We start from the raw sequence: 24,377 nt of genomic DNA on the forward strand, positions 1-24,377 counted from the left end.
TGTTTTAATGTAATCACAAGATTTTAAGACTGATCCTGTTACACTGAGAGTCAGTAACACAGCATGAAAGATTAATATTGTTTTCCAGCAACAAAGTCTGGAGTGATATTTAGCTGCCTCACGCAAATTCGACTGGATGATTCAATTGTAGTGTGTAACAGCACATAACAAATTGCTCTATAGAGTAAAATTGTTTGCTGATAGAGAAATATAGAGAGACAGAGGAAAAAAGTTTGGTGAAATAACTGAATCTGAAATTTCCTTTAAATGCCTCCAACTGCAAAGAGTGTAATAACTTCCTTATACTTTAATAATGGAAAAAACCAAACAAACCCCAAAACAAAGCAAGAATAACTAGCTAAGAGTAAGACTACCCATACTAAGCACTGGTTGTTTTCAGCTACACTGATAATTTAATGAAACTCTGTGGTTTCTGGACAATCCTTGACAGTAACCTTGAAGCAGTATAATCTAGGGAATTAACATTCAAAGTTTAATTACCTCTCTAACAGGTTTGGGGTTCATTTGGTTGCAGAGGTAAGGAGTTGCCAAAGCAAATGATAAATTAACATTTAAACAACAGCTTTTGAATATCTGGCATTGAAGAACAAAAAGAAGTGACATCTCTAAATGCTCTCAAAATACTTTAATACTTTTCTCCTCTTTCTTGTGGAAGCAATGTATTGGGTAGAGCGTCTTCCCTTTTTTAAGTTTCATTATATGAAATGTCATCCACATACGTATTTTGCTACTGTTTAGATAACTTCTCCAGGTGTAATTTTTTTTTCATTTTTAAGTCCCTGGTTGTATAGGATACCGTGACAAGCAACTGCTTGTGATTTTCCAGATAAATTGTCATGCAAATGTTTTGCTCTAATAATTGACATAACTTCCTGTCCAGCTTCTGTATATGTCATTAGTAAAAAAATTGTTATGAGAAATTAATTATTCAGTGTTCTCTGTTTTTAAGGAAACTACCGAAATGCACATGATGTTCTTTTCAGTATGTATTCAGAGTTAAAGACCCAGAAGATTAAAATTCCTTCTGAGATGGCTACAAACCTTATGATTCTACACAGCTATATTTTAGTGAAGGTAATGAATTGAGAAACTGAATTTATGCATAAATTGCACAGTGTCTGATTTATTGAACTGTACATGTGGATGCTCTGTATATATAAATTACTTTGTCATGTAAGTTGTATCAGAGAATCCCAAGTGCATGCTAACAGGGACAGTCCATACCTTTTGGTTGTTTCTGTCTCTTCGATTAGCATGTTGTTTTTTAAATACCGAACAATTAAAAGCCTACATCTCGCTTTCTCTCTTTCTTTTGCATTCATACTTACAAATATGTTATGCTACTACTATTGCTATTAATTATCATTCATAAGCAGATCGCTGCTTGTCTGTACATGAAATCAAGAAGCGGGGCTCAAATGCTTTCTAATAGTTAACCCACGGCTCCCCAGGATATCCATTCAGCCTACAGCCAGCTTCTGGCCTCCCTCTCTACAAGCCATGAGGCAAGAGCAGGCAAGTGGGTGGAAGGCCAGAAAGCCTGTTCTGGGAAAGAACCACTGTAAAGTCTCTGGTTCTTTCTCAAGTGCGTGGTGACGCCTCTGCTCAGTGTCACGAAAGAGCCGTGGGCGTGAAGCTCCCAGAGGATGAACGCCAAGAGCAGGCTGCAAGAATTGCTCTCTAAAGGCTGCAGTTAATTTGATATATTTGTTGTATTCCAGACTCACGTGAAACGTGGTGATCACATGAAGGGAGCACGTATGCTTATACGTGTAGCCAACAACATCAGCAAGTTCCCGTCACGTAAGTGCTGACAGCATAGGAAAGCATGCTGTGCTCTACTGGACAATTCATTAATCATTGCATTAGAAGGCACATTCTTCTCTGGTGATCCTATAGGGCACACAACAAAGTGTTAAATACAGAGTGTGCTCTGCCATCCTCCACAGGATAGGTCTTTGTTATACTGCCTCCAGGATGGGCTCCTCACCAGCAGTTTAATCTGTCCTCACCCACTGTACCTGCACGTGAGCTGCCTGAACCACACGCACAGTCTCAGGATCGTATGTAGTGAACTGACCAGTGCTGTGACTTCATCACAAAATTTGAATCAATCTTCTCTTGAAAACACTTTTTGGGTACATGGAAAATGTAGACTGAAATGTAGACTTTAAACAGCGCAGACCAGATCTGGGAGAAACGGTTATAATCAAAACACTCCTGCTGTCATGCTGAGCTTCAGAAATGCAAGGTGGTGAGAGGTGAAACGGTTATTTTCTTGTATATGGTTACAGGAATTGCACAAATTGTGCAACTGTGCACCATGAGGAAGAAACAAAATACTGTCATTTTTCATCAGGACCTTTTTAGCCATATTAGCTCAAAGGTTTTCAGCATTAATATTGGTAAATAAATACCTGACATCATTGTTTCATTTTTTTACAGACATTGTGCCAATTTTGACTTCGGCTGTAATCGAGTGTCATAGAGCAGGTTTGAAGAACTCAGCCTTCAGTTTTGCTGCTATGTTGATGAGACCTGAGTATCGTAATAAAATAGATCTTAAATACAAAAAGAAAATTGAGGCAATGGTCAGGTGAGCAGTGTTAATATCAAGGCTTTATTTGTGATGTTATTTTCACTCATAAAGCCTACAAGCTTTATCCTGTTTTCATGTTATTTCACTGTCTCAAATTTGGAAGGCTAAGAGCCATTTCCCCCATACTCTGAAAGTTAAAGGCTCTTCTGTTTCCTTGGATGCGATAAACCTTAAATGGAACATGCAAGTAAGATGCTTCCTAGCCAGCACTAGCATTTTGCTTCTTGTCCATACAGCCACAGGTGCAGCCATACGGTTTTAGTTGTTCTCTAGTTAGGAATGTAGGTGTAAACTGTTGGCTACTACAGCATCAGCAGTACGCTCTCCTGTGAGTTGGGCTACTGAGTAAATGGCTAAGATAAAAAGAGAATGGAAGGGCAAATAAAATAGATTAATTCTTGATATTTTCTTCCTTATCTGAAGTTCTGTTTTGACAGATCCTAGCCAATATTCGCTGCCGAAGGAGGAAGCGTAGGTGGGTGTGTAAGAGCAGGGCAAGCATATGTAATGCTTTTCTTACTTTACTAGGCTCTAACCATTTTGAGGCTCAGGGACTTGCTGAGGCCATATGGGTGGTTTAGGGATTTATTAAGTCTCTGCGCTCTCCATGAGCTTAGCCAATCTCTCTGCTTGAAGCCATGTAAACCTTTAGCAACAGATGACTCCTGTGACAGGACGTTCCATTGTGCCAAGACTGGTCCCTGGCTAGTTTAATGTGATGCCTCATAGTTTTCCTCTTGGGAGAGCTCTAGCCTCTTCTGCATCATTTCTGCTTTTTTAGACACCTTTTTTTTTTTTTCCTCGTTATCCCTTTGTCAGTCGTATCTTTTCAGGACTTGCAGTGACTCAGCTTATATAGCTATTCTTTTAAGGATACTGGTCCTTACAGCCTTTCTCTGAAACTCTTTTACAACCTTTTTGGAGGAGGCAGGACCAAACTACAAACTGTATTTAAGATGTGGGCAACCCATGGATTTATATAGTAGCAGAATGTGGGTCTGTTCCAGCCTACTTGATTTGCTTTGACTTTTTAAAGTGAGCTGATGTTTTCATAGCCTATATTATAATTTTAAGATCTTGTTCCTAAGCAACAGCATTTCAGAGTCCATCATCTTGTATGTGGAAACTTTTTTCCAACAGGCCTTGCTTTGGCTTCCCCCTGTGCCATCACAATAGTTTCACTTATATTTTATGAGCATACAGCACAGCAGTAGGTTACCACAGATGTGGCCTGTGGGACATTTATCCTATTCTGTTCGGTATCTTTTAACCATTTTTTAAAGTCATCCAACGTACTTCCTTATTGCCTTGTTGTTATTATCTATCTCTGGAACATTCCAGTAAGCTTCTAAAGTAAATAGCCATGTTGACACATCCTAATCTAGCATGTTTATCCATAGGTTGGATTTCTTAAGTGGAGGCGAAGGGACGGGCCATTTTGAGGGAAACATACGTGCCCAGGCTAATAAAATGAGAAATTAGGCTTTCTATGAAAATACCAAGATAACTGAAGAAGCCATATAATTGTCTCCAAGGTTCCTAGGTTAAACATTAGGAAAGATCTATCCTCTTCATTGGCAAATATGCTGAAAGTGAATCTAAGTAAGTTCTTCACCTATAGAAGATTAAACATTAAGGTCTGAAAAAAGGGCGCCTCCTGCCCACCTCCCCCAGCCCAGGAGCCGTGCCATCACACTGACAGGCACGTGGGTGAAAACCAGCCTGTGAAAGGCGGAGTTACAAGCTGTGTAGTCTACCAGGGTGCCAGTTTTGTGTCTTGTCGCTTCAGGTCTTTGTGGTCACTCCCGTCACTGATAAACACTGAAACAGAAACCATAGCTTTATAGTCTATACAAAAAGACCATGAGGTTTGAAAGATTTTAAAGTATTATGATGCTACAGCTTTAAACAGGTTGTATTGGTTCAAATTAGATGGAAAATACCTGCTTTCTGCGTTTACATAATTATGAAGAAGTTTGGTTGCTCGTTAAAAGGAATTATATAGTAGACTATAAAACAGCAACTGGAAGCTACGCAAATGACTCCAAGGAGAAACACTTTGCTAAATATTGACAGCATTGTAAAACATCTTTATTCACATTTGTATCACACTTCTAGGCGTCCAGACACAACAGAGGCAGAGGAGCCAACAACAGCCTGTCCCTGTTGTGCATTCCAGCTCCCAGAGTGTGAACTTTTGTGTCCTGGCTGTAAAAACAATCTCCCCTACTGTATTGCAACTGTAAGTGTCTGCAGCACTTCCTGCAGTGTGAGAACGCGAGTGCAAAGCTTTTCTTTCCTTCTAAAAATAAGTTCATCGGAACATCTTTGGTTTGGTAGTAGATTCAAGCTGGATGTTTTTGTGGGTTGGTTTGTTGGGGTTTTTTTTTACCCCCCAAGCTGTTACCAAAACAGTGAAGACCATTCCTGTTGTCTTTAACTATCACAGTGTCCTTAGTTGCCGCTTACAAGTTGCAGGCACTTGAGGGTGACAGTAAGATCATGAAGTGGTTCTGGAAGACTTCAACGTGCTGAGAGGGCAGGGCGTGCACCAGGACTCCTCCGAACACCCAGCACACACCCAGTGTTTGGGAGAGCACAGACAGGATTGTGCTGCTGGTGCCGGTGCCTGCCCAGCCCTCAGCTGCTGCGGTGTGCACAGCAATAATGGCAGAGATGGATGTCCCCCCTTTCTTCTTCCATGTATAGGAGCTTGTGGAGGGCACTACTCTCCTCCCCTAAGCTCCGGGCTGCCAAGACTTCAAATAAAAAACAAACCATGCTTCAAAAATCTGTTTTGGGGAAGGGCCAGACTAACAGCATTTTTAGGCACTTCCAAGATTAATAGTTCAGCACCTGAGACCTCAACATTTCTTGTATTACTGATCCTTACAGAAATGCAAAGTTCTAACATTTTTGTTTCAGGATTCTTCAGAGTGGATAGGTAGGGATGGGGTGCATTTCCCAGGGGAAGAGCCATGCATCCCACTGTTACCAGCATCAGTACAGAATATTTATACTGAGGTCAGCTACTGTATAACTAACACTTTTTTATTAGGTTCAAGTGATTTGTCACACTAGAATTACAGAAAAATCAAAAGTTACTTGCACAGGAATCCAATGTTGGAGTTAACATTCTTTATTAAAACTAAAGAATTAAGTCTTACAAAAATATTAATAGCAATTATCTATTTTTTTTACTCTATTGGTTTAGCATAATGAGATGACTGGTACATTTCAGAAATATTAAGGAAGAAAAGCAAGGCTTTTTAAGTATCTTAGGAGAGTCAGTGGCAAAACAGTCTACTGTTGCATATCGTATTCGAGCATAAGTGTCTCAATACAGTTCAAGGTGCTGGTGCGTTTTTATAGTATTGAAAAGGTACATATGAATTCTTTCTATCAAAAGCAAATTAGTAAACCATACCAAAACAGAGGGAATAATTTATGTTTAAAGAGTGCCAGGCAGTCAGACAGTATTGAATACAACTCCCCTGAGTGCAGGTGACATGGCTTTAGGGGCATTTTTTGGGTGCTATATGCAACACCAAAATCCCAGCAGATTTACGTGCATCTCTAGACATAGAGCTACAGATAACATTCTAGAACTGCCAATCTCAAAGAATTTTAAAAGCTGTAATTCAATACATTCTTAGATTTATTTTTTAAATCAAAAAAAAAGGGAATGCAAATTATAATGGAAACACTGCTTCTCATTGAGTGCTCCTCTTCTAGTTACAGAAGTTATGCAGTAATCAGACTACAGTAACACCATTATGGCTTTGGGTTTTTTAATTCCTCAAGGTCTGTCTTTAGAGCTCAGTTGCCGAGACTTCATCACAATAACAGGTACCAAACACCCAGTGTACCAGGGCAGCACAGGCCCTTGAATTACTTGTGGCTTTTGCCTTCAGGGTCGCCATATGGTACGAGATGACTGGACCGTCTGCCCACACTGCGACTTTCCTGCCCTCTATTCAGAATTCAAGAAGTAAGTTAAGTTTTTTCTGTTGCAGAATTCCAATGTCCGTTCATATTTTAGCAGCAAGCTGTTTCATTTGGCACTAAAAAACATGTAACAGCTGGGGGGGGGGAGGGGAGGCTGGAAGAGGAATCCCCCTGACTTGGCAGTTTCAGCTAACATACTCACAGAACATCGCTTCAAAGTGGAGTGAAAACTATGACAGAAGAACCCAGCCCAAGCTGCGGGGCTCCAACAACAGGAAGAGTAATGAAGGTGGATGGGGGGGCTTGTGTAAGTTTTCAGCTCCTTCCAGGAAGACAACCTGATACAGGGGTAGGGGGAACCCAGGCACAGCAGCAGGCACCAACACAAACAAGCCACGCAGGCACTGGGCCCAGCCTAATGCAGCAAGAATCTCATCTCCCCAGTCATCACCTGTGTGAGAATGGGAAGGGTTAGCTCTGTTCAGCTGTCAGGAACTGTGAAGCTGCAGAAACTTCATGTTCTAGCCCAAGCTCCTTTGTGTATGCTTTAATCACCAAATTTTCCTCGTGCCCTTGCAAACAGCCATGATGTCCATTCTCAAATGTTAAAAATGAACAAACCCTTGCTCTGCCTAGACAGAAGCAGCTGTTGCTGCAGCCTGCGCCTGCCACATTAGCGTAGGTCAGAACTCTGGTCTCTGCTTTCTGCCTCAGGCCCAGCTCTTCCTTTGAAAATGTTAGAATTATCATTTGACCAGTCACACTTCTTTTAAAACAGCATGTTACAGACTGAAAACATATGCCCAATGTGTTCTGAAAGGATTAACATTGTTCATCTGAAGAAAATAAATGATTGCACACAGTACCTCAAACCAGAAGAAGGAGACCAATAACTTCAGGTATGTGTTAGAGCCTGTATTTTTTACTCAACAGGGCTCATGCTAGAGGACAGTGGGAGTTTTTTCCCAGCAAGGGAAATGCCCTGTTCAAGAATCTTAACTTACAGCCTGGGTGCTTGCCTCAGGTAACTGAGGCTCAGCTTTATCATGTGTTTGCCCTCAGGCCTGCAAACAGCAGCAGGTTTTGCTACTGCAAGTAACATGGTGGTTAAATCATTCCAGCTGTGGGCCTTTAAACCAGTTCACCTCTGATCACACTGTCCTCTGCAACATATTCCTCAACACCAGCTCTGATTTAGCAGCACAGATCTCCACATCATCAAATCATACAGCTCTACCAACATGTTTAAATGTAGGAAGGGAGACGCGCGCTACACGGAAGGAGCAGGTCCCAAGCACAGGTTACATGATGTGAGCTTCTACATTTAACAAAACAGAAGAATACATCATGCGATAACAACAACATAGTATTGGCTTGAATACTTATATTTCAAAGAATGAGACCACCCCTCTGTCTATAACATATGCTTAGATCCAAGACTTGGGTTTTGTTTTGGGTCACTGAAAATGAGTTAACAAAGTTCCTCAGTAATTTTTACATTTGAAGGTAGATTTACTAGTGCAAACACCTTGTGTGAAAACTTCGACCTATAGGACAAAGTAATGTAGAAATGCTATTATAAAACCATATATACACCACAATAACTTTAGTTTTTCCCAGTCTGAGAGAATGTTGTAGTTTGCTATCACAGTCTTTATTATCTTGGGATATAACTAACTGCCTCTCTTTATTTCAGACCTGCAAGTGTTTTCTGGCAAGCAGCAAGGAAAGCTCTATCACTACATTACACATCTTTTCTCCACTAGATTTAATAACAACCATGTCATTTCTATTTTGTGATAGCCTGTAAATATTTAGCTTTTGATAAATTTTGTACTTTGATTTATTATAGTAATAAAACTGATTGATAACTAACTCGTCTTACCAAGCAAAATTTGCATTTTATCTGCAGCAAAGACAAACCAAGGGACATTCTGTGGTATGTGAGTGGCAAAAAAAACCCAACACTAGTGTTGTCTTTCCAACATCAGTTCTGAATTTTCATGACTATTTTCTATTACACATTTCTTACTTTTTAACTATTCCTTTCCGGTTTTGATTGAAGATACAACTCACAAGGACGTTTTGGAACTAAATCCCTCACTGCTTTTCTGTGTCTTTAACTAAGCAAAAGGGAAGGTGTAGGAAAAGAATATAACCACATACATGCTGGAAAGCCAGAACCTTGCTAAAAAAAGAGAGGGAGGGAGACAGAACACTTCATGAACTTAACCAAAATTTTAAATGACTCCTGTGAAACATTTTATTGTAATTTTATACACTGCTTAATTTCTCTAATGTACAAATATGCAGTTTTGGTTTGGTTTGGGGTTTGGTGGTTTGTTTGGGGTTTCTTTTTGCATCATGTACTATTTACAAGAGTTGACCTCGTAATATCAGGGTGTTTATTTTTTTAAAAAAAAAAGTGAAGCCCTAGGAAGACTTAGCAGAACTGCCAGGTAACTAAGCATGATGTTGTCATAATATTCATGCACCTCCATGTCTGTTGTACAGGGATATTTATAGCTTGTAACACTGTAGCACGTTCAGAGTAAGCACTGCATAGTGAGAGAGTGCGGCAGCTACATCACCTCTATAAGAGGAGCATTTTCAATGCACTGGCTCTACTTCCCTGGCTCCATCACTGGATCCATTCCATGTTCCTGCCAGAAGTTCGATAAGCAAAGCTGCATCCAGAGCAAGATCTCATTCTCTTTATTGTCTTGTTTTCTCTTTTCTTTTCCCTTCTTTTTTTGTTGTTTCTTCATTTTTCTCTCTTTTTGGTGGCTTGGAAGACTTCACCTTTTTTTGCTACAAAGAATATACAGATAGTTTAAAATCTATCTGCAGCTGGACAAAAGCCAAAACGCAATCAGTGTTAAAAGAAAAAGCCATCTCTTCTCTTCCCCTCCCCTTTCATGTATCCAGTTTTAGAATGCCCCAGGAAGTACAAGACTCTGCAAGGTTCAGGCTTGACGGCTGACAGCAGTTCCCTGATCTGGTGATAAGTACACAGGGTATTACTGGAATTGCCGTCTGTGATGGCCACAAGCGAAGGCCTGTGGCTGCTCCTTACCAACGGCACCGTCCCCACCAACACCTAAATACCAAGTTTTGGAATTGGACGCAGCATTCCTGAGCTTGCAGCGATGTCTCACTTTGGTCCAACATTCAAGCAAAAGACAATGGATAGAAATCAGACTTCTTCACACCACTACTAGTGAAGAATTTAAAAGTTGAGAGATGATGTATTTTATATCTACTGTGGGGTTGGTTTGTGTTTAATTCAGATGATATCACAAGTCCCAGAAAGTTAACTTAAGCGGAAACAGTTTAGCGTGGTAGTTTAACACAGAGGAAACTAAGTCACCTTAATCATTGCATCACTTTCGACAGTATCTTGCTCATCCTCATCAGACTGGATCTCCTCCACATTCAAGTCTTCATTCAGTTCTAAGGTCACCGCAGATCCTGACTGCCTTTTAGATGTCTTGGCAGAATTAAGTGAATATGGAGTCAGATGTGCCTCCTTGTTGTAGGCACGTGTAAAAGCTGCTTTGACCTGTTAGGTTGAAAGGAAACACTGAGCATCAACTTAGGGACTGTAGATCATTAGCTAGCCAACTCTTGGGTAGCGACTCCACATCATCTTTCCTTTGGGAAGATGTGATGAAAGATTTGTAGAAGAGGACACTCACTCAAAAGGACACAAAGCATCCAAGAGCTGTACGGTGAAGGTTCATTTTAAATGAGTCCCACATAATCAATCCTCAGTGTGCATCGGCAGGTACTTCTCACTTAGGGCCCCCAATAACTTCAGCACTGTTGCCCTGCTGCCACCTAATCCCAGCCACTTACACCAGTTACCCTCCGTAGCACTGAGCACATGCCCCACTGGAGCAGCATATTCAGATGAGGGGTAAACACCTGACAGTAGCATGGGTTCAGCCATCAGCAGAGAAGATTCTTCTCTTTCCCTGAGAACTTGACCTGGGACAGGGGAGATTGTGGTTCAGATCCCACACATGTCTAGTTTGTAGCAGGAACTTGAGCTTAAGCTCAGGTTGTACCAGGTGAGGGTCCCAACCACTGAAGTGGCCTGGCTGGACACTGGAGGAGCATCACTGTGAAAGATGCCAGCTGCAAGCCAGCCTCCTAGTTCAGTGCCCACACTGCTGCAGCACACACAGTTGTGTGTCCTTCCTCCTTTGCATGGTGGTAAGAAAGGCGGTGCAATGCACGAAGGTGACACAGTGTATAGCCAGGAGCTTCCTTGCAGAGAGGTACTGGCTTTCCCTGGCCCTTCTTTGTTCCATTTCTACACCCCAGATGCAACAGGTTCCCAGCGATCCTTTGCACCAGAAGCGACAGGTGTAAGACTGCTGAACCAAGCACAGCCTGACTATCTTTTAGGACGTACCCCTAAAACCTTCAGCAGTATGTTTGACAGCTGATTTGCAAAGACTACCATTAATTAAATTGCAGTTAATAACATTACGCATCTGCAGCTGCACCAAGTTCAGCCTTCCAGCAGCACATCCATGCCACAGCTATTATTCTAGGATTTCTTTTTAAAGATACAGAAGGCAAAAATTCACTACTGAATTTTACCTTGGGATCCAGCTTTGAAAAAGGACTGGGTTTGCCTCCCCATGTGCTTATTTCCATGATATTTTCAATATCTTCTTTCATCAAGCAGTAAGAGTCCATGAACGTTATAGCCTCCTGTACACCGTCTGCTCCAAACTCTTTCAGGGGCTGGACAAGCGCATCCCGCAAATACGACAAATACTCCATGTTTACTGTCCTCTTGCATGCCTGGGTTCTTTGTCAAATGGAAAGCAGTAAGTAAATCTGTGCAACCGCCACCACCCGCTTCTAAGCACAAGCAACCTGTAAGGCAGGGCCTCAGCAAACAGACAATCAGCTGCCCTAGAAGTTAACTGCAAGCTGTGCTGTGCCATTCCTGTTGCCGTACATGCATTAAGGATAACCGATGCAAGGCGTTCCAACACCAAACACTCTAGGGAAACACGTCCCTAGAGAAACAACAGCTTCGGGGGGGGGGGGGGGAAATGGCACAGTACTACTAACTATACTAAAAGTGTTTGCTGTCTGTTGTCCAGATTAAATGCTAAGAAAGTGTCACCAACAGCATACTCACAGAATATACACTGAAGTGTGTACCAAACACAGCAAGGAATTAATAGTAGGTAATGAACTACATGAGAACTAAATATCTGTGTCAATATAAATCAGAAGAGGAGTGTTGGTACTACCTGAGGCTCATGTGCATCGCCAGTTCTTGAATGATACGATCATGTTTGCCTGTGGATGAAAACTTCCCCAGCCAGGTGGGAAAGACAGGAAACTGGGACATGTGACCTCTCATCAGCTCCCCTGGGAGAACACTTGCATAAATAGCCTGGAAAAGTAACACACGTGCCAAACTCCCGTCACAATGCATTAGTCTTGCTGACACCGTGACACACTACCCTACTTGTCTGCCTGAAAGCAGAGAGTGAATACAGTTCCACAGTGGAAACAGCTCATTTTAAGAGAACTTTTTCTTCATTGCTTGCTTCTGTTCAACCCATTTTCTGTTACAGCTTCATCTCTTGTACCACCACCCTATTCATTACCATGTTCTGTAATCTCTGCAAAATTATCTGGGGCTTAAAAGCAATAAATTAAAAAAAAAAAAAGCCTGTTTGTTTCTCACTTGAAAGCGCAGCCAGACAAGCAGCTGACTTCACACAAACAATGCTGTAGTCTCCAGCAGACAGACACGGTGAAGGAGACATTTCCAAAGACCGCCACGAATCTACATAAACTCTGCTAGCTAAGTTCCTAAGCACTTAGCTGTTTGGACCTGCGCTAAGCGGGGGAGGCTAGACACCCTCCAGAGGTCTGTTCCAACTTCATCTACAATACTTTCTCTGATGCCAGTCATAATCCTTTAAGCACAGGCCTTGTCAGTGTTTCGGTGATGATTAACAGAAGCAGTGACAGAGCTTCCATCCTCTGTGCTTTGGGAGAAATACTGGCCTGGGAAGCACATAAATAAAACACAGTAGGCCTGTAACTACACATCAGAAGTGATGCATGCCTTGCGCTCCTATGCTTCATAAAGAAAGTTCAAGCTTTTCAAACTGTCAGGAGACTTCATTTCATGATACAGCATGGGTTCAATAATATGAATATGGGGAACAGCTCTACTCACCAGCAGAACAGCACACTACATGAAACATGAACTATACAGGTCGTAAAATTATACTGAAACATCAATTTCAAGGGATCAGTCTTTTACACTGGACACCCATAAAGGACACAAAATGAGTGTTAAGTGCTCACCTGCGTCGGAAGAAGGTTCCAGTTTTGCTTGCTACGGATCTGTTTGTCTACTATATCACCATCACATATACTGTCAGCTGCTCTACTCAAGAGCACCAAGTGTTTTTTCAGATTTCCTCTGGAAAAAACCCAAAATTTATCATTATTACAAAGCAGAAATATCAGATACATTTTAGTCTAGTTTTACTCCCTGACACGAAAGCCTATGTCAATTTAGGCTATGCAATAACTCACCCAGCAGCAGCTGGTTTCACATGTATGTAGTTCTCTTGCACAAAGAGAGGTGCTAAGGAATAATCATGGAAGAAAAGATCCGATTTGTCTATAAGAGACATACGAGAAGCCTCCTCGCCAGTAGCAAAAACCTTCCGGACAACATCAAAAGGGCCCTAAGTAAATGATATTTCAAGAAGTCAGTGGGTTGCAGGTCAACACAAACAATAAGACACAGCACCATATCAACAAAATTACTTCAGTGGTGGTACCCAACAATATCTGGACTCATCAGTACAAGTTCAACGGTCAGTATTTGCTTCACCGGTTTTGAGAATTGAGTTTTACTTCAGATATTAGAGAATTATGGCCTAAAGCAAGGACTCTGGATGAGAAGTACAAGCTTCGTAATTGCATCTTACGTAAGAGACCAGTACATCAAAATACATACTCAGTCCTGGATTTACAGCTTCTTCAATGATTTGTGGCAAGTTTGACAGCACCCTGCATCTAGGCTATCAGTGCTTTCCTTCAGAAGATGCTTATAAAGCCTAGTGATTATATCAGAATATAGAATCATAGAATCATTTGGGTTGGAAAAAACCTTTAAAATCATCAAGTCCAACTATTCACCTAGCACTGCCAAGTCCACTACTAAGCCATGTCCTTAAGTGCCACCTCTACATGTTTTTTAAATACCTCCAGGGATGGTGACCCCACCACTTCCCTGGGCAGCCTGTTCCAATGCTTCATAACCCTTTCAGTAGAGTCAGATTTCCCAACACCCAATCTAAACCTCCCCTGGCACAACTTGAGGCCATTTCCTCTTATTCCATCACTAATAACAACTTGGGTGAAGAGACCAACCCCCACCTCGCTACAACCTCCTTTCAGGTAGTTGTAGAGAGCGATAAGGTCTCCCCTCAGCCTTCTCTTCAGCCTAAACACCCCCAGTCCCCTCAGCCACTCCTCATAAGACTTGTGGCTCTAGACCCTTCACCAGCTTCATTGCCCTTCTTTGGACACGTTCTAGCCCCTCAATGTCCTTCTTATACTGAGGGGCCCAAAACCAAACACAGTATTCAAGGTGGGGCCTCACCAGTGACGAGTACAGGGGAACAACTTGGTGGCACATTAAAGCTTGTTTGAAACCGCACACAGATTTTGTGCAGCTCAAATGCCAAAGAAATGTGTTCACATGTAACTGAACATAAATAGTCCAAGATTAGAAAAATCTAGCAGTATGACAGTAAAAGCCCATCCAGTATTTTACACTTACCAGTTTGATATCCTTTTTGGCTCTGCTGCCATCCATTTTAGCCTCATCATAAGTTAATGATTTATCTTTTGCACACCACATATTAAGATTATGTAAAACCTAAAGAACAAAATTGACAATCTGGTAGCATAACAGCATTTAAGTGGAAGACTCAAGCAGAAAACAGCCTCATCTCTATACATGAAAATAACAACACTGTTCAAATACTTTATTGAAGTCAAGGGCATGTACATGACAGGCTCTCTGAACAGACACTGATGCTGGACTGGCACTGACCTGTCTGATGTCCTGATTTGCTGCCAGAATTATCTCTTGCATAGCAGGTGGTGGAATTTTTAAACCTTCTTTAAAGGCAATAGACATCATGGCACCCTGTAATGCACACAATTGAGAAACTGTCACTAGAGAATTCCTGTAAATTCTTCCCCCTACAGAACACATTGACACATCTATGAAAGAGCATTACTGTATTTTTCTAGGGTTTTTTTTTAAGCATGTATAATTTAAATTTTCTCTCATAAACATGTCGTCCATTGTCATTGGTGTAAAAAAGAAAAAGCTCATGACCATTTTAAAAAAAATATTTGGATATAGACTTCTAAATCTGAAAGGCTTTGGGATACTTCATTCTTTGGGAAGAAAAACCTCAGACAACCCATTTCGAAAAGCAGAGTAACTCAATGAGGTGATCCATGAAGTTTTAAGTGGTGTTTCCAATTCTGTATGAATTCTTCCTCATGAAGACAGAAGTTACTGATGGTAGTTCAGTGCAGCCCACACAGCCACAGCCACCTTACCTTAATCTGTTCTAGACGAGGTCTCTGAAAACGGAGATCAAAACAGTAGTGGACCAAGGAACGAATTTTAGGATGGTTGCGATCGTTACACATACAGATGATGGGTATCTTTGTGTGTCTTATCAAACCAATCAACTCCTGTGATTTAAACACAACAATTACATTAGATACCTCAGAGAATGATAAAACGTCACACCAAGCAGCATTAGTCCCTGCCTTAAATCAGATCCTTGACAGATGCAAGTCTATAAAACTCCTCCTACTGTTTCTGCACAGTGAAAAATCTAGCCCCTCTTCTACTTTTTCATTTGCTGCTCTACTCAGCCGCAATAAGTCTGTGGTCCTCCCGCTTCCGCTTTCCACTTCCAGTAATCATGTTTGGACTGTTCTGCATGAAGCAATGAAGATCGCTAGCCCAGAGTAGAACCGTCCACCTGCAGAACTAGATTCATTTCTCCAAAGGTCAGTTTGACCTGGCCTATGCCCAGAGGGAGCACACATCTTCCTGACTGCACCCTGCCACAAACAAAGAAGAAGCAGGAAGTAAAGAGATCAGCTCTTCCCCACCCAAAGAGCTCCACCCTGAGGCTTCAGCATTTGGGCTTACCAGAACAAACTCTGCCTGCCCTAATGAAGGTGAAATTCAGTTCAATTTCATATTCCTGCAATGTAAGTGTCCACATCTGAGCTAAAGATCTGTATGCCATTTACTGTCACAGTATTGCACATGACTGTAGGAAATCTTCAGAAGCTAAAACTGGAGCTGCTAAGGAAAATAATACTGCTTCTGCCACGCTATTTATTCAGTGTTACTGCCTACCGAAGGGAACAACTGTCCCAGTCCAATTACAAACCTCCCACTGCAGGTAGATGTCAGCTACAGAGACCTTAGGATAGATTCACTTGTCCAGGAATAAACATCTAAAGTGCACACACCCAAGTTCATCACTCCAGGCTTCTTTTACAGAAGTATCTTCCCTTCCCCCAACACATAATTCTTACACAGACTTCTGAAATAGGTCAGATAGAAAGTCTCTGTAGAGTACGGTTTATGGACTGTGGGTTGAGGACAGTGGACTGGCTTGAAATATTTTGTACTATATATGGTATGTACTCTAAGCAATGGCATTAGCTAATAACTATAGCAGTTTCACCTGAATCCCTCCTCTGTCTTCATTGCCTGCCATACCATCCACTTCATCCATGATCAATACATGTTTCCCGCTAACTGATGAGGATGTGCCTGAAAATGAATATGGACAAGAAAATGAGATGGGAATAAAATAGGGTCTTGCTCAGTTTTACCCAATGCTTTATACGTTAAGTAAGCTCATCCTAGACAACTGAGGTGGTGGTGAACCTCTTGCTCTACCCCTTGATCACATGAATCTACATTCACAGAACAGAACTGACTATAACCTCGTGTCATCTTCCAAGAAACAAGCCCCATACAACAGAACAGCAGAGTTCTTGAGTAGTTTGTGCAGATTAACAACTGATTCTACTGATAGCAGGACCTAATTCTACAAGTGAAGATGAAATAAAACAGCTTACTAAATGAAGCCATCCCTATTAGAGCTGGATCCCTCCATGTGTTCAGCAAGTTAAATTCCTAACAATACTGTGTAAGAAGGAAGCTGTGTTCCTCCTGTAACTGGACTGTTAACACAACAAAAATTCTCCTTCAAACCATAGACATACCAGAACAGAAGTCTTTGATGCTGGTGTTGTTAAGCGATTCAGCAACTACTTCCTTTAGACTGTTCTTACTGCGAGTGTCACTGGCATTCAGCTCCACATAGCTATACCCCAGTTCCTAGTCCAAACACAAAAACCGCACAACAAATGAGAACATAGATCAGTGAAAGAGCATACAGATACTCAGAATTAGAAACAATATTTCAGAGCTCCAGAAGAAAGCTCTTAGAACACCTCTGTCACATATAAATTGTGGCTTTGATTCCTTTCTCTCCATATACTCCTTTTCTCTAGCACTCCAAAAATATTTATAAACCAGACACAGAACACATTTTCTCAAGAAGATTTTTTATGGAGGTGGGGGGAAGTCAGTGGCACAGATTCAGTTCTGAAGGATTAACAGAACCTGCCACCAGGGATAGAAACAGAACTATGAGCCAAGGCTGGGTAAGCTCCATGGTATTTCCAGCTGCATATTAAAGTCTTATGCCCAAAGAGTAAGGACAAGAAACATGCCAGATCCCTCTGAAAGCTGAAGGAAAAGACAAGCTTTTAACTATTTAACAGCCAGGAAGCACATGAGCTCCCCAGCAGTCCTAGCACTTCAGAATGAGGCTGGGCTGCTTGTCAAGTCTCAGAGAGAGCTTAACCCCGCTGCTCCTTTATCAGCAAACTCCCCTGCCAGGGGCATGCTGCAGCACAGCAGTGAGCTGCACACAGCTTTGTTCTTGCCGTGTGAACAACCCAGTTTTGTTGGCTGCTCCTGTGGAGTACAGCAAAGTGCTCTGCAGATACCTGAAGCAGCTGTGAGCAAGCTAGGTTAGAAACTAGAAGCAGGAAAGATCACGCTAGTGCAGAAGTAAGCAGAAGTCAGCACATACAGCTTCTCTGCAGGTCTTGTTTTGGGCGTAGCATCAGCTTGCTGGTGCAAAGCTCTACAGCGGGGGGAGACTGGCAGTTTCTCTGTACAACTCAGATACTGAGGTAAGTAATCACTCCTTCCCAGCAAAAAGATCAGACAGCTGACAATAGCTCTCAACTGTTCCAAGCTAGTAGTATCACATTCTTCTTGCAAGTCAAAGAAGAACAAAAATAATCTGTAACTTGTTACAACCCCACGATTAGTTAGTTAGCTTTAATGGTGTTTCTACAATATGGAGTTCTCAGCCGATTCTCATGACACAGTGTTCCAGTAAGTTAGGAAAAACTAATTTCTAAATTCATATTTAGAAATGGATGTGTAGCCCTGTCAACTTCTTTCATCCTAAAGTAGTATTTAAATTTATAGTAAGTCTGGGAAAGACTTCTTTGTTAGATATATAAAGACCATGACTGCCTGTACAGAAACTTTAAAAAAGCTTGCTAGAATTCAGCTCCCACTAAATGTAGTGCAACTATTCAGCACTTGTAGAACTAGCACCGAACGCTCACAATTTTTGAAAAGCATTTCCAATATGCTTCCTCTCAATATAACAGGAAAATTCAGACACCCATTGCGACGTTCTTGCCCCAGATCTGATAAAGGTATCTAAACATCTACGTATTTTCACCTGTAACCCTGTTCTGAGCTGGTGGAATTAGGCTGGGAGCAGACCCTGCTAATTTAGGGGATATCCACCTGCACGCTGTATCTACATACAGCATCAATATCTAACAAATAGTGCTGGGAACAACTGTTAGTATGAACTTACCTTACAAACCAAAGAAGCTGTAGTAGTTTTACCAACTCCAGGTGGACCAGAAAGTAATGCTGCTTTAAAACCAGTACCATCATCTTTGCCTCCAGTTTTATTGGTCTTTGCTATAAGAGAAGATTCCAGGTTTTACCTAGGTATGTATTACAATACAAACTGTAGACTTCATGTAAATCTTTAAAGGCATCAAGCATCACTGGAGTTTTTCCTCATTTAAGGCTAGATATGAAAAATCCATGCGCATCTGCATCCTAACTGGGAAAAAACTGTTTAAACCCTCTTAGTTTAAGACTTGCAGTGATTCTAAAGTGAAAAATAGCAAAAATGTTCCTCATGTAATAAAATCACTTCTGCAATTTTCTCACCACATTATTAAAAAATAAAAAACAACAAACAAACTTAAAACAACCCACAAACCAAACCAAACCCATACACAGAACCACCCCATTACCCACTACAATAGCACTGATGCTTAAACACTATTTTAATCACAGGAAAAAACTGTCTACAGGATGATACACTACTCATGACACAGGCTACTTGTCAGGCAGAACCAGGACCCTAAAAATTCATCTCTTCCCTGTGCATGATGGCAGCCATGTAGACATGTTGCTATCATGTATTTTCACGATGTGTACAAACAGGTTAGCACTGGCCAACATTCCTCTTGGTGAGAAAGAATTCACTAGCTGAATATGAGGCCATTTCTACATACATTACTGGTAGGTTATTTTGGTTTGTCACAAGACTTAAAAAAATATCTTCAGATGCAGTTCACCTTTCTGGTTTTGGGTTGGGTTTTTTGGGGGTGAGGGAGGTGGGACATGACAGGGTAGTGGTGGTAAGTGAACAGCTGCTTCAACAACAAAAAAGGAAAAAAAAAAAAGCACCACTACTCAAGGCTCAACTGCTGCTAAGAACGCATCCAACTGCAGCCTCATTCCCAATTTCTAGAGTCACGCTGCTAACCCAAAAGCCTGTCTCAGTCCAGGGAACCAAGCAGCGTGACTGGCACAGAAGAACACAGAGAGAAGTTAACCGTGCTGGTCACCTTGTCCATCTTCCAAGGTATTCTTGTGCCAATTTCGGAGCCATCGGAGCAGTTTATTGGCACAGCTTTGCTCACCCTGCTGTCCAATTATTGCCTTAAAAGACACAGGCTTGTATTTATCTACCCATAGCAATCTCTCTGTTCCATCTTCATTAACCTCAGAAACCAAGTTCTCCTTTGGTTTTGGAGCTTCTTTCTTCTCTACAGTCTGCTGTTTAAAGTCCATAAGCTTTCGAACGGCTGTGGTTTCTTTCTTGACAGATGTGACTGTATCTCCTTTTTCAGGAGTAGACTTATATTTTTTATTATCAGCCTCCCTTTTGAAGGGGCTAAAATTCCTTTTTCCAGCTTCAGCTTTTTGTGGTGTCCTTTTAGGTCTTGACTCCACTTTCTTTGCCTTAGGAAAATAAAGGTAAGAAAATTAAAGGGAAATTTCAAAAAACCCAATTAGTAAATAAACATGTCTTCAAACACATGTACAGGAGTGCTAAAGAAGTAACACAGCTTATGTATTGATTAAAAAAACTTCAAGAGCAGATAAAGAAATATTCCTCTCTGAAAAATAAACCACTCAAACACAATGCCACCTGGTTCTGTACCACAACCCACAAAAAAGAGGCAGGAAATGTTCTGGTCATTTCAAGAGCAGTCCCCTTACAAGGCTGAAACCCCTTACTCCCTGATGCATCATTTAAAAAAACTAAAAATAAATAAATAAGTAAATGAAAAAAAGCTAAACTGATGCCTGTCAGATTGTCAGACTGTAAGGTTGGAACAAATGGGCCAGACACCCGTGAAGCTTCCAGAACGTGTTCAACCCAAAACAAGTCAAAGGGAGTGGAAGTCATTAGTTAGTAAGCTTAGAGTTGCTTTTCCGTAAGACACCAATAGTATCTTTACACACAACAATTCATGTCTAGCCACATCAGAAGTACCAAAGCAACATCTACACTGAATGCACAACATGCTAGAGTAATGGAGATTAATAACATTTTATCAGCCACTACAGACTAAATTTAAATTTGCATACAAAAGACTCGTTACTGTTTTCACAGTATTCCCTGAAGAAATGTAATGTTATTAGCTCAAGTACCACATCAAAAAAAAAAATCTGTTATGTGTAGACATAGGACAACCATATGTAAACTATGTGTACAGTACGATTTTATATTGGGCCTGTCTTATTTCAAAAATAAACATATACTCAAAGTTTAAAACTGGAACCATCTAAGGAGATGCAATTACATTCTCAGCCCGGTACCTAAAATACAGAATCATCTCAGAGTATAAAAACAAAAGGTGGGGAAAAGCCCCTATAGCTCCCAAGCAGAAGCCTTAAACACAAATATAAAATATTCACTTTCGATACTTTTAACCTAGAAGGTCAAACCGACAATCATAGGCTTACTGCTACTGAAACAGAAGACCAAAACGCCTTTCAATTAAAATCAAAGCAAAGAAAAAAAAACAAAAAAAAACACCCAAAACAAACCAAAACAAAAAAAAACAACAAAAAACACAACAACACAAAAAACCACCCTTAAGTTTATAACATACCTCTGTTTCAGCTGCCAGCTCATATTTGGATTTTTTGCCTGGCATAGTTCGAATAAGATCAAACAGGCCATCCTCATCAATAACTTTTGTCCCTAAAGTTGATGCCTGGAGCAAAAGTAAAAATTAAAAGTCAAATCAAGTCAGGAGTTACATGATTCACTTCAAAGTGCTTTCCAGTAAAGATTATGTTTAGGAACACAACAACAACAAAAGGGTTTTTGAAAATATATATATCTATACATATATGCATACATATAAATAAAAACAAAACAAAGCCCTAGAACATTAGGCAGCGTTTCCTTTTTAACATGCACTTTATTGGTAATACTACCTCTTTTTGGCAGAGATACTGAAAATCAATAGTTAGAAACAAACAATTCACAGTTTCATTCCTACTTTGCTCAGGCACAGGAACGCTCACCTTTTCACATTTAGATTGGCCACAGTCTCGCCCCATAACCAGATAGTTTGTCTTCTTGCTGACATTGCCAGTTACTTTTCCTCCATAACGTTCTATCAGAGACTTGGCATCATCTCTTTCAATACACTCCAGGACGCCTGTAATTACGAATGTCAGGCCCTCCAAGCAGTTTTCAGCTCCCTGACAACCAGAGCATTGCAGAAAATTCCGTTACTGGAGGCAGTTCTACCAAATACCTCTTCACCTTAACCCCCTACTATGTCAAGTACCCTATGAAACTTTATAACTATTATTTAGCTAGGTAGCATAGGCTTATTTTTGGAATATCAAAAGCCATTAAGGAATAGCTACCAACAGAGCTTCACACACTGTTCACCTGCCCTTGGAAAACTCTGTGCTTCAAGCATAGCATGTCAGTAAAATAAGTAACAGCAATCTTCAACTTTAAGACTAGTAGCTATTTTTCATCATTATTACTTCATAAACCAAGTACTGAACGTAATTTCTTGGTATATTTCCTTACATTTAGTCACTGTTTTGCATTACAATTTTGCTTTTTCCAATACATACTTCCTTTTTGAAAAAAATATCAGCTTTTAAATATTTTAGTTTATACTTATTAGATCACTTAGAACAATATGACACACTCCACTTCTACGTATAGAATTTTGCTGTAGCCAAACTTACCTGAGGTATCTCTTTGGAACCCAGTGCTTTTGGACCCTCACGATTCAGGAAGCTTCGGTAGGCTTGGTAATTAATTCGCTTCTTTTCAGAGTCCTCAGGACTTACAGACTTGGGGGTGGGGGGGGATTAATACACTTATTACGTATATAAAAACAACAAAATAAACCCAAGCATCACAGTTTAAGATATTTTTATGCACCAAAGGAAAACTAAGTTATAACATTTGTTTTTAAACAGATTAACATGCAATACCGAAGCTTGTTCTGGTTTTGGTGCTTGTGTTTTGAGGTGTTTTTTGCTGTTCTTTTTAAAAAGATTTCAAAAACTCATCTGAGAGTTTAAAAAAAATACGTACCCCTTGCTTATTGTCAGGTTTCTATACATTCATCTGTATTCCACATGTACATGCTCAATTCATAAATCGTTGCTTTAAATTCACATCCTATTTCATTTCAGAGCGATGATCAGGTATACACAAAACCTACGCTTACATAAAGTCTGCTTTGTAGCATTTCTACTTTTAAGAGACATTTAAGCTTTTTAATCAGTAAAAAATTTTTGGAAGCAAGTTTTACAGTTGCAGGCTCTCCCTCCCAATTACAACTGTTATTTAAGGGTCAAAATTGGATATTTTGTACCTTATGATTAAAAAGGATGTTTTAAGGTTGCCAATAACTGACAGTGTGCTCAATAATTACAGTTACTGAATCAGACGGTTAAGAGAAAACTAAATTCTATTTCTACATAACGTATCAACCATAAAAAATATCCTTCATAAACAGGAAACTAGGGAGGGAGGGGGGAAAAAACCAAACCAAAATGCTCCACAACCCCAAAACAATGCCAGTATAGATCCACAAGGTCACCACGCAGACAGAAACCGTAATCTTTCATTAAATAAGTCGTGCATTTTGCGTTTGTTTTTTTTTCAGGGAAGTTAAATGTGAAAAAGCACTGAACTGGCTTAGCAGTTTATATGCATACCTTACTGAGCATTAAGTAACTCCCAGTTCCTTCATAGATTTAATTTATGCTTTTCCAGCTAATTTTTTTCCTATATATTTACAATTGCTTAGAACTTAAAGCTTTACCAGAATTCAAATTCTTAAAAATTGCCCAGAAGATTCAAAGTACCAAGCTACAAAAGTAACACACAAACAATAATAAATGAGAACTATTTTCCTGCAAACTCCACCAAGTCAACTAAATTTATTTTGATAGATCCTACCTCAGCCTTCTTGGGAGAAATTTTCTCCTTCTTTGGTGTTGTCTTCTCTTCTTTCCCTGAAGTAGTTTTTTCTTTTGATGCTGAACCTCTCTCCTTTTCAGCAGTCTCTTCTTTTTGTTTCAGAGACACAAGCTTAGAGCTGGGTTTCAACGGCGTGGTCTTACCTGTCAACTCTCTTGCTATTTTACCATCAGATGATTGTGGGGATAAACGAGAGCCTTTTGAACGTTCAGATTTAGTTTGCTGCTTGGCAGTGTAACTCTTGGCTTCACCTGTTGAGTCTGTTGCTTCCCCTTGAAAGGAGGCAGAGGGAGGACCGCACACGTGTAAGAATGCATCTCACTGATACTATAAATTGCTGAAATGTTTCTATATTCCACATCCTACCTCCTTCCAACTGCTTATATCTTTTTGTCACGTTAGGACTGCTCTTGGTGCTCAGTACTGTTTGCTCTCCTCCTGAATCTTTCCGAGCCTAAACAAACACACAATGCAGAAGTCAGAGATGCATGTCCCGAGTTACCATTAAGTCCCGAACACCAAGCTTCCCTACTGTTAAGTACAACAAACTGAATAACATCTAACAAAGCTGATCCCTGTCGCTAATCAGAATACAATAGCTATCAAAGGCAGGCAGATGAGCAAATTCTGCACTCAGCTGTGAACATAATCATTCCTTAAGTCACAGGCCAGACAAACTTCCAGGTTACAGTAAACTTCGAGCCTAACTGGTTTACAGATTAGGCTCGAAATACTAATACTTCCTATACTCAAACCAGCAATCCTAAATTCTAAGAGCCTTGATGTAGCAAATCCCAGCAATATTTTCT

The 24,377-nt window shown here is 40.5% G+C and overlaps 2 protein-coding genes across 3 annotated transcripts in view; one reads left to right on the plus strand and one right to left on the minus strand.

Moving 5' to 3' along the window:
* The window catches only part of WDR19 (WD repeat domain 19), a 50,131-nt gene extending 41,688 nt beyond the window's left edge, over positions 1-8,443 (plus strand). For both annotated transcript variants that reach the window (XM_064449302.1, XM_064449303.1), the window contains 7 exons: positions 971-1,095; positions 1,743-1,824; positions 2,467-2,617; positions 4,739-4,862; positions 6,535-6,611; positions 7,347-7,467; positions 8,265-8,443. In XM_064449302.1, the coding sequence (XP_064305372.1) occupies positions 971-1,095; positions 1,743-1,824; positions 2,467-2,617; positions 4,739-4,862; positions 6,535-6,611; positions 7,347-7,461 (674 nt within the window). In that variant the 3' untranslated portion in view covers positions 7,462-7,467; positions 8,265-8,443. The remainder of the gene's footprint in view (positions 1-970; positions 1,096-1,742; positions 1,825-2,466; positions 2,618-4,738; positions 4,863-6,534; positions 6,612-7,346; positions 7,468-8,264) is intronic.
* Positions 5,744-24,377, minus strand: part of RFC1 (replication factor C subunit 1) — a 45,450-nt gene continuing 26,816 nt past the window's right edge. The window contains exons 8-25 of the mRNA XM_064449304.1: positions 23,935-24,022; positions 23,548-23,840; positions 22,320-22,427; positions 21,633-21,812; positions 21,212-21,316; positions 19,655-20,051; positions 18,601-18,710; positions 16,913-17,027; positions 16,366-16,454; positions 15,212-15,349; positions 14,691-14,786; positions 14,415-14,513; positions 13,157-13,311; positions 12,923-13,040; positions 11,848-11,993; positions 11,180-11,393; positions 9,939-10,130; positions 5,744-9,379 (exon numbers count right to left, since the gene is read on the minus strand). Of these exons, the coding sequence (XP_064305374.1) occupies positions 9,284-9,379; positions 9,939-10,130; positions 11,180-11,393; positions 11,848-11,993; positions 12,923-13,040; positions 13,157-13,311; positions 14,415-14,513; positions 14,691-14,786; positions 15,212-15,349; positions 16,366-16,454; positions 16,913-17,027; positions 18,601-18,710; positions 19,655-20,051; positions 21,212-21,316; positions 21,633-21,812; positions 22,320-22,427; positions 23,548-23,840; positions 23,935-24,022 (2,739 nt within the window). The 3' untranslated portion in view covers positions 5,744-9,283. The remainder of the gene's footprint in view (positions 9,380-9,938; positions 10,131-11,179; positions 11,394-11,847; positions 11,994-12,922; positions 13,041-13,156; positions 13,312-14,414; positions 14,514-14,690; positions 14,787-15,211; positions 15,350-16,365; positions 16,455-16,912; positions 17,028-18,600; positions 18,711-19,654; positions 20,052-21,211; positions 21,317-21,632; positions 21,813-22,319; positions 22,428-23,547; positions 23,841-23,934; positions 24,023-24,377) is intronic.

The sequence above is a fragment of the Phalacrocorax carbo genome, chromosome 4, assembly GCF_963921805.1.
Source record: "Phalacrocorax carbo chromosome 4, bPhaCar2.1, whole genome shotgun sequence".
NCBI lineage: Eukaryota > Metazoa > Chordata > Aves > Suliformes > Phalacrocoracidae > Phalacrocorax > Phalacrocorax carbo.